This window comes from Astatotilapia calliptera, chromosome 18 (assembly GCF_964374335.1).
Source record: "Astatotilapia calliptera chromosome 18, fAstCal68.1, whole genome shotgun sequence".
Classification (NCBI taxonomy): domain Eukaryota; kingdom Metazoa; phylum Chordata; class Actinopteri; order Cichliformes; family Cichlidae; genus Astatotilapia; species Astatotilapia calliptera.
In genome coordinates, this window is record NC_137439.1 from 17,639,381 (window position 1) to 17,649,736 (window position 10,356).

At 42.0% G+C, this 10,356-nt stretch overlaps 1 protein-coding gene across 9 annotated transcripts in view; it reads left to right on the plus strand.

The window, feature by feature from the left end:
* Positions 1–10,356, plus strand: part of adgrl2b.1 (adhesion G protein-coupled receptor L2b, tandem duplicate 1) — a 90,678-nt gene extending 80,322 nt beyond the window's left edge. For 3 of the 9 annotated variants that reach the window (XM_026150943.2, XM_026150945.2, XM_080293070.1), the window contains 4 exons: positions 1,105–1,233; positions 2,307–2,403; positions 3,476–3,601; positions 8,270–10,356. In XM_026150943.2, the coding sequence (XP_026006728.2) occupies positions 1,105–1,233; positions 2,307–2,403; positions 3,476–3,601; positions 8,270–9,141 (1,224 nt within the window). In that variant the 3' untranslated portion in view covers positions 9,142–10,356. Of the gene's footprint in view, positions 1–1,104; positions 1,234–2,306; positions 2,404–3,475; positions 3,602–7,588; positions 7,643–8,269 lie in introns of all 9 variants that reach the window. The other 6 variants (XM_026150947.2, XM_026150949.2, XM_080293073.1 and 3 more) reach the window with 5 other exon arrangements.

The following is a 10,356-nucleotide window of genomic DNA, read 5'->3' on the forward strand; positions in this document are numbered from 1 at the left end:
TAAATCACCGTTTGTATTTACTTTAGTTATCTTTGTCTAATTTCTTTGATGATCTGAAACATGAACATGTGACAAATATGCAATATTTATGCGGGAATTTGTTTAGTCACGATAATTGCACTCCCGGCATCTGTGTATGTAGCTCAGTGATAGAGTGTATTAGGCCCTGGGTTCAGTCCCCGGTATCTCCACATTTTGTGGCTTCGTTATGTTGCGGTTTACTCATTTCCAACCATAGAGACAAATGGCCTTTGCGATTGAGTCAGAAAGGGCATCCAGTGTAAAACTGCCAAATCAAACATGTTCAGTTACCTGCTGTGAATAAGGGAGCAGCTGAAAGTAGCTTTTAATTATCCAACATTGTGACAGCTATGATTTGAGTTGTCTTCTCTCATTTTGTAAACTAAAGGAAGAGAATTACTTAAACAAGTTTAATAAGTTTTATTAATAATTAATCACTCTAAGTGATTAGTTGATTGGCAGGAAATTAGCGAGGAGATATTAACTAGTTAACTAATTGCCCAGTTGGTTTATAGTTACTTTTTAGGACAAATATGAACAGCTTGTTGCAGGTTTTTAAATGTCAGGATATTTTTTTGCCTTTCTTTGTCCTCTATGGTAATAAATTAATTTCATTTTAAACTGCTGTAGAGACAGAACAATATGTGTGTTAACTGCTATCTATAATTGTCTTTTTTTTAAATAGAGGAAACATTCAGTAATTGTTTCACCTTTTCTAAAAGGGGGAATTTTCTAAAGATTTAAGCTAAGATTTGCCTGCTTGTCACTGAATCTAAAGTAGATTCCAGGTGTGGCTATTTGTATCTCTTTATAGGAGCATTTCCAGTTTATTTTTTTTGTTTTGTTTTTTTTAACTGGTATTTCATATATTCATATGTAGCAACACTCATGTCAAAATGCTTTCTTGTTACAATATTGCAATATGCTGCACACTGTTTGTTATTCCTGCCCTTACACATATGACATTTAAACTGCTGTCAGCTGGATGGCATTTGATAAAGATTTGGGATTTGCATCTCTCAGGGGGGGGCTGCTGTCTGTGTCTGTATGCTGAGTTTGTCCTGATCTTTTATTCCTCTGCAGGTACGCAAAGAGTACAGCAAATGTTTCCGTCAGTCCCAGTGCTGCGGGGCGCTGCCGTCTGAGGGTTCCCACAGCTCAGCCAAGACAGCCACGTCTCGATCCACGGCCCGCTATTCGTCCGCTACTCAGGTACACACCAGAGAATCTGGCATATCAAGGTTTAGGATTTAGAGAACTGTACCTTAAAATAGACTGCACCGCAGAGAATGAGTAATTCATTAATTACTGAACATTTTACGGGCTTTTCATAAAGTATTTTTCGCTACCTTCTTGCACTTTTGAAGGCCAAAATAAAACAAAGTATTTAGCCCTGTTTTCTTAAACATATATAGACTCTAAGCCATTTTTAAGACTGAGCTACAAATGGCCTTCAGGCTGAGTGCTTTTCCATGAGTACAGACAAGGTGTGAAGTTTGAGAGACAAAGTAACACACTCTTATCTTTTGATTGAAAATATAAAAGTGTTGAAAAGGATTCTTAAACGCTAAATTTGCACTTTCTTCCGTAAAGCCAAGCTTCTCTACAGAGGTTGGGCATTGAAATAGAAATGTCACAGAGTGCAGTGCGTTATGTCACATTTCAGCCTTCACATTGTAGCTTAAGTGTAGTTTTCAGATTGTTTGGCTGTGTAATGTTAAATGTTAGTGATCAAAGGATGGACTTGAAGTTTTCTTGTCACTTGTGTTAAGAAATCTTTCCTTTTTTAAAATCCCGAAAAGGCATTTACACCCAGTGCTTCTTTCATATGTGTGTTATCGTGGCCGCAGGTAGACCCTATTTGAAAATTGTAAAAAAAAAAAAAAAAAAAACCCCAGATACATGCATGTGGTAATATCTTCTTTCTTGTCTTTGTGAGAGCTATCTTAAGAGCACCTCTGGGAATTTGGCAGATGCTCCTGCTCTTAGCATCTGAAGAAAAAAGAAAAAAAAATGCTGCTCAGGGCCGATCTCTCAAATTACAAACCGTAAGACTCTCAGCGTATCCATTTTTGGTTGGATCAATAGCACGTGAAGGGCTTTGTTGTACCTGAACACAAACATGTCATCAAGCGGTGAATGAGCTGGATTTTTTTTTTTGTGTACAAGTGCAGGTTTGAAGCACAAACTCGCATAGCCACTCAACCCTTTGGGGCAAAAAAGCCTTCAATAAAAGTCGCGCCGTGTTGAGTCCTGATCAGTGGCTGCCTTTTTTCTCAACCCAGAGCCGCATCAGGCGGATGTGGAACGACACTGTGAGGAAGCAGTCAGAGTCCTCCTTCATCTCAGGAGACATAAACAGCACCTCCACACTCAACCAGGGTAAGCAGCCATCTCTCCTTCGCCACCGCCAGACGAGACACATACGCCATTCTCTTTGTGATGAAGCTCTGAATTCACAATAAACACATCAATGGATGCGACCCACCTGGCTATGTGGCAGCTCAGAAAGGAGTAAGATAAGACCCGATTTAATGCCTCCGTTCTCTTAGCGCCAAGCAATCAAAAAATAGCATTAAATGTTACTTGTGTATCTTAAGTTCAGAGCTTTTTCCGCTACGCTCCTGCTCGCCGGGATCCTCTGAACGGAGGGGAAAAAATAGTGACAGAAAGGAGGTGCGATATTTAGTCTGGCATAAAAAGTTATAGACGAGGACTTGAGTTCAAATAACGACCCTGAGCGGAGAGACTGACTGCGCAGCAGCCCTCTAAATCATCTTCATCCTGGGGTGATTGTCAGCATGAAAGCAGGGGAGGGAGACGAGCAAAGTCAGGCTGAGGTCAGAGCAGGTTTTGGACTGATCCCAGCATCATGAAGCTCAGGCTGCAGACAGCGCCAGCACAGATTTGGCTCTAATTCTCAATTAGTTTGGATTTATTTTTATTTTTTTTTATTTATTTTTTTTAGGGGATGGTTATTGCATTCCTAAAGATATACATAAGCATGCTGAGGATGATGGGGATGCTGTGACATGGTCACAACGCGCCACTTAGACGTGTTTCGTTTTTTGTCTCAACCGAACGAGTTTGTTTAGATGAATTAGTTCCATATAAACACAGCAGCTGATTGTGCAGCTATGCTTTTTTGGTTGACACTTGTCGCAGTAATACTGTTTGTCAGTTAGAGCAGATGACTGTTTGGATAATGGTTTGCTTTGACCGGCGTTTCTATGGCTGCCTTGTCCATAATAGAAGGCAGACGGATCGCAGGCTGTAAATCTTCTGCAGTGTGAGATTCTGGACAGTGAACGTCAGCTCCGTTGTTTATGTGGACAGCTAACCAACATATAACCACAGACCATGAGATACAATGACTCAGGCTCTCTTCTTCAGCTGCTTTTTCCACCCCTCCTAATTTTTCTCCCTCTCTGTCTTTCTCTTCCTGTTATTTCAGGGATGACTGGCAACTACCTCCTAACTAACCCTCTCCTTCGAACCCACGACACTAACCCTTATAACAACCTTCTGGCAGAAACCGTGGTGTGCAACACCCCCTCTCCACCGGCTTTTCACTCCCCAGGTGCACATCCGCCCTCCACCTTTTTTCTTATGCATTTTATCTGCTTTTTTGTTTTGTTTTTGCTTTTCCTTTTATGTTTAAAGCAACATTATGTTTCATTCAGTTGCTCATTTTTAGATGAATGACAAACAAAAGGATTGTAACAGCTTTCATTTCTGCCAGTCAACCCCAAAGCTAGCTTAGTTTAGCAAAAAGAGTGAAACTAGAGATAAACAGACAGCTTGGCATTGTAAAAAAAAAAAGAAAAGAAACCCCTCCAGCTTGCAACTAGAAAGCCTGCTAATTTTAATGTTTTATCTCTTATAATTGGAAAACCAACAGGTTAGCTTAGCTTAGCATGAAGAGCAGGAGAAAAAAAGCTTACACTCTAGCATAAAAAACTACCCTTTGTAACTACTGTGCAAAATTAATTTTATTTACACTGCGGATACGACTGCCATGGCTGATGGGTGGATGTCAGCACACGAGTTTGGTTTAACCATAAATGTAGAATCTATACTTATATAGCCTATGGCGGCGCTGTCCCAGCTAAGTTAGCGTTAGCTAAAACTTAGCCCCATATGATCACTTTTCACTCCAAAATAAGGCAGCAGCCTCCATAGGGCTTGTTTTACAGTACCATGTTTGTATTTGGCTACGCAAACGGATCTGTAACCAGAGCAAACATACTCGTGTCCTCCCAACATCACATAGTTCGACATGGATGACGCTAGGCTTAGGTTAAAAGCTAATTTGTTGAAAGGGGGGCGGGGGATTGAAGGGAGCGACAGCAGCTTTAATCAAAAGCGGGAGAAGTGCAAAAAATGAATTTGCATACATGAATATATATTTCATTGATATCATATTTGCTACATCTGGTATTTTCTTTGATATTTGCACATTATTAGTCAATGAAATTCAATGCACGGAACTTTTTACAGGACAGACTTGACAGGACAGCCCTGAGGTTGCATCCATCTTTTAACTACAGTCTGTGGTTTAAACAGATGGAAATGGCTAGCTTAGCCTCACAAAATGATAAGAAAATCCGCCAACCAGCAAGTGCAAGACTTACTAATTAACAGGTTTTATCCTGTCTGTTGAATTTGTGCAAAAGCAAACGTGTAAGAACAACAGGTTTCAGTCTTTGTGGCAAAACAGTCAGCCTGAGTTCCTTCAGTGACAACATCGATCTATCAGCACTTGGAAAGCACACTAATTAACGCTAATTAATCCATCTCATTTGTTTAATCCATACAAGAACAACAATTTGCCACTTCCGGGCAGGTCATCTGCCGGCTCTTTCTTTGATCTGAGCAGTTCCCAGGCAACGAGCGGAGAAAAGAAGTTACCGGTTAAGAGAGAGTTAAGCAAAAGTTCTTGCATGTATTATAATAATTTCAGATATCACATGTCTATCAGAGAGCTTTAGGGTTGCCTGTAGCCAGAGTTTGTTTTCTTTTAACAGAGCTGTCTTAATTGTTTACCCCTGCTTCCCGTCTTTATGCTATTCTAAGCTTGCCCTCTCCCGACTGCAGCTTCATATTTGAGAGACAGATACCGAGAGTGGTACCAGTCATCTCATTTAAGCCTCTGCCAGAAACGATTTCTCAAAATGTCGAACTGTTCCATTAAGTCTGTTTACTAAATTCACCAAAAACATGGAAACTGTTGAGGTTGCGGTTGTGACACAGCATGAATGGAAATGTTGAGAATAATTACACAAGGTTTCGCTTTGTTCTTCTTCATTCACACCTTCTCTGTATTTTTGTTTGTTCTTATCGAGGCAATTTTCTCCTTTGTAAACACAGAGGGAGATAAACTCCGAGACGTCAATGCTATCTTATCTCGTTCACTTAGCAGTCATAAGAGAATTGCCCTCTCTTGAATGCAAGGTTTTTGGTGACGATTCGGATCGTTTATACCATTTACGAGCGACGTATTTACGCGAGATCTTTGCATTCTGTTTAGCTAACTTAAAGAAAAACCCGAGCGTAAATTGTGTTAGTGTTTATGGTGACCTAGTTCCTCACTGGCAAAGCAAAGGAAACCTAATCAAAGGGGAGAAAGCAGAAGCACATGACGCAATGCGGGCAGAGTCACAGCTCTCAGATATACACACGCATTTGATGATAAAAGAGAATATTTAAAAAAATACAAGCTCTATGGCAAAAGTGTATAAGGAGCAAGATTTGCAGTAACATATAGCTTTAACATGTTGCGGCTGCTGCTCTCGTTTTGTGCTGCAAACTGGCTTGCAGCACAATGAGTGCACTTCACACTTAGAGATAATGAAGCAGGGTTGGGACCATAAAATGTCTGTTCAGGAACTCAAAGACATTTTTGTGATATATATTTTTGCCCTGCTCTCTAGAGCTCTGCAGCAGCGAAGCAGCTCAACACAAAAGTGTGTGTGTGTGCGTGTGTGCGTGTGTGTGTGTGTGTGTGTGTGTGTGTGTGTGTGTGTGGACAGCATTTGCTTTATTGGCCTAAAATGTTTACCTGCTTAATCGTTGTTGGATAATTGCAGGTTAACACCAGAACAGAGCAGGCAGGTAAAAATGACAATATTTAATTAGCAGATCATTTTGGGTCCAAGCTTAAATCTCCACTTTACCTGTAGAAACAGTTTATATCCCACTGCAGAGGACCGCTTTGCTGAGCTGCGTTTAAACAGGAGGGCAGCAGAAAGTAAAAAGACAAAAAAATAATAGTAAAAGGATGTAAGGATCTACATATGGAAACTAGTTTGAGGAGAGAAGACAGCACTGCGACACACAAATGTCAAATCCCGGTGTGAAGATCACCATCCAAGGATGAAATAAGTGCCGAGAGAATGTCACGTTTAACTCAAGCTTATTCTAAATTTCCCCTGCTAGAGTCATTACACTTAGCTCCTGCGAAAAAGATGAGCATGTCTTTTACTATAAAGTGTATTAATACTCAGTAATACTCCACAGATGCTCATCCGGTGCTGTAAAATTGGTAAGGAGAACATCTTGGATGAATCTCTGCTGGAAAGCTTCCCAGAGTGCAGCTGTCTCTGTGTCCAGTTGAATTCTGTTCACATCATTTCCCTCCCTCACCCACTCTCCCGGTAGACAATACCTGTCTGCAACAAAATCGCCCAGCTGAGCATAAACAAATGCAAATCTGGAAGTCGGGCCTTTTGAGAGAACTGTCTGATAATCCCTCCACCATTACCACCACTGCCTTTTTGTGTCCTTTTGCACCCTGCACTCTTTTTGCGGGTTTTTTTTTTTTTTAAAGGAAATCTCTTTGATGTTGTTTTCAGAGCTTTTTTTTCAGGTACCATCATCACATTCTGACAAGTTTGAAAGAGTGCAGTTTCCCCCTTTTCCCCTTTTTATGTGTGCTCGTGACGACACAGCCGTCAGCCTACGAAATATCACTCGCAGTCTACCCAGTAAATAAAATCCTCATCAAATCAAACCAGCCCCCTCCTCCCTCCCTCTGTTTTTCCCCACATCCATCCTGCTACTTGAGCTTAGTCAGAGGGCTGCACAGAATAGGAGTAATCTGTTGTGTGTACGTCTGTGTGCGTGTTTCGCTCGTGTAAAATTGATAGATGTACACTTGAAAAAGGCGGAAAAATTTTGTGTTTCTCAGAAAGAAATAGTTTCATCAGGAAATATTTTCTTTGACTTCTTCTTTTTCTTTTTTTTCTGTCAACTTTCTTTCTTTTTTCTTTTTTTAAAGACTGCTTGCTGCTGAACCCTTTCACCTGCTGAGTCCAGGATTCAGTTGTCCATGATTTGTCCTTTAGCTCGCTCAAATTGGTAAACAAAATAATTTCTCCATCTACGTCCAGCGATTTAAGCAAAGCCTCTGCACTAAACTCGAGTTAAGCGCAAGGACACAATCCCAGCTGGGTCAACTGAATCCGGGATGGATGTTACGAGCTTCCACTTTTTTCCTATTTGAGTGATTTTATTGTTTCTGCTTCAATTGAAAAAAAGCATCTGTTTTGCTTTCTTTGCAAATCAGCTGTTCTTAGGCCAGGTAGCCTGAGCAGACACACTTGATGTGAGTGGTGGCAAAGTGAGTCATTGCACCCTGCCTGTGTGTTGTGGTGTTTGGGGCTTGTTGCTGTGCTTGTGGGGCCCCAGTGCAGAGAGGTGGTTTGCCATCTGTGTTTGACATTACTCTTTTGTTATGCCCTCGTTTCTTTATTTTATTTTATTTTTTTATAGTTTTGCTGGAATGTTTTATTCATTGTTAACATCACTGCACTTCCTCATCAGCTTGTACTTCTTTCTTTCTTTTATTCCAGTTTTCTTCTGTTTTCCTGCTGCTTTGTTACCTGGTCATGAGCTACCTAATTACATGTTGCTGTACTATATTTTTGATTTCTAAGCCATCTTTTGTTCTCATTTCTTCAATATTGTTCAGGATAATCTCTTAGATTGGCTTTAATGATATTCAGCAGTAATGAGCTTGGACGTGGTGGGAAGCTAATTGGGTTCTCCTTTGAATTTTAAAAGTTTTCTTTTCTCTTTTTTTTTGGATATTTGTTTAAAATTAAAATGAATCAAGAGATCAAAGAGTACAAGAGTAAAGTGTCCTGAGCAGTATCAAGCACATGTGGATGATGTAGTGGAGACCGCCTTGTTCTGTGAAAAGCTGAAACGTTGCGTCTCACCTGCTCATTTCCGCCTTTCTTTGCAGGACAGCAGTCTCTGAGCAACAGCAGGGACATCAGTGCCATGGACACCCTCCCCCTCAACGGCAATTTCAACAACAGCTACTCCCTGCGAGACGACGACTATGAGGCCGTGGGCGTTCGAGCCCCGGGTGACCTGGGGGGCCTCAACCTGGACGATGCCGCTTTTGAGAAGTTGATCATATCCGAGATTGTCCACAACAACCTCAGGCCCCGCGGGGCTCCCAAAGGTCGCGATGCTCCACGGGAGAGGGACAGAGTCTTGCCTCCGCAGACCAGGGTGACGGTGGACCGGGGAGGGGGCGGGGGTGGGAGCGGGAGCGAGGATGACGCCATCGTGGCAGATCACGCTGATGCCTCATCCCCGCAGAGAGGGAGCGGAAGAGGAGGCCACGCCACCCTGGAGCTGCTCCTGCACCCCCACCACAAGGAGGTGCTGGAAGCCCCTCTCCTGCCCCAGAGGACTCATTCCTTGCTGTACAGCTCCCAGAAGGCCCCCAGGTGCCTGGAGGGCCAGAGCGGCCATGGCTCTGAGACTGTTACCGCAGAGGAGGACATGGGCTCCCATTCACCCAGCAACAATAGAGACTCCCTTTATACCAGCATGCCAAACTTGAGAGACTCCCCCTCGCCTTCAGCTTCCCCATACCCTCCGGAAGAAGAGGAGGAGGAGCTCTCCCCCTCACCTCAAAGCGAGAGCGAGGACGCGTATCACAAAAGCATGCCTGAGCTCGGCGATGCGCCGCAGCCGCTGTCCTACTACCACATAAACCGGGGCACCAGCGACGGGTGCATCATCCCACCCAACAACGAAGACTGTGCGCATGACGGAGAGGTGCCCGCCGACGGACAAATGCAGCTCATCACCAGCCTCTGAGCGGGCGACGCTTTGTTTGCACAGGTTTTAGCAGGACGGGTGCATCGGAGAGAGCCGGCGAGCCTGGCTCCGCACTTCACACGCTCTTTCTGTTCTTTGTGTCAGGACAAGAAGTGAAAAGTTGTTGGGTGGAAAAAGGAATGAATGAATACATGACTTTTGCACACAGATCTCATTAACACACAAAACACATCCCATCTGAGGCCAGACAAATGTGGACTGTGAAGGCTCTGCTGTTGGACTAAAGAGGAGCAGAGAATGACACGTAGGCCGAGATAAATCTGGCATTTCTGTTGTACTGCGAGAAAAATCGAAGAATAAGAGTTAAAAAAACAGAGAAAAAAAGGGGGGAAAGTACTCTAAGAACTATGAAACTCCTGACGTATTCCTGGGGGGGCTTTGAAGAACCGGGGTCTTTTTAGTCAAGAAGTGCAGAGCTAGAACTAGTGTGGCTCCACTACACAGTCAGGACTGTAAAGTTAAGAAACCACTAATTCAGACTCAGGCCTTATATTTTCTCTATTGCACATTTAACTGTTGTCAAAGTAACAGCTGAAAAAAATATATTTTGCTGTACCACTAGTGTAAAAAGTGAAATTAAAAAAGGAAAAAAGAAGAAGAAGAAAGGCAACCATTCAGTAGTTCTTGCCCTTTCAATGTTAATAAGATTCTTCAGACAAGGCTAATCAAAAATGGTGGAAATGTGCTTTTCCTCTCACACTTGACTTGTTGTAGTATGTTTGAATATGAGAAAATCATTTAAAAAAAAGTTTTTGGGAGATGCAAAATCCATATGAAATCATCATGCTCACGTCTCTGCTTGTGAAGTGCTTTTTGCTTTCATGAATGATGAGTTTTCGCCAGTAGTTAATATTTGTTAACACCGGGCCATGCACAGATTTGGAGTAAAATTGGATCCTCGTGTAATTTATTTTACTTGAAAGAAATTGTCGGGTTTCTGAGACTTTTTTAATGCGACGTAGATGCGATATTGCAGTTTTTGAGGACATTTCATCCTTTGACACGAATTAATTTATTAATTATTCCAAGAAAAATGTTAAAAAACAAAAAAAGAACATGGTTGGGAAGTGTGAAAAGTTGTTGCAGCACTGATTAGGTTCATTTTATTTCTTTTTGTAAGAGCCCATCATCAGCTGGTATTTAATTCAACTCCTGTTTGATATCAAATAAATGTGAAATTTTTTCTTGTTCGCA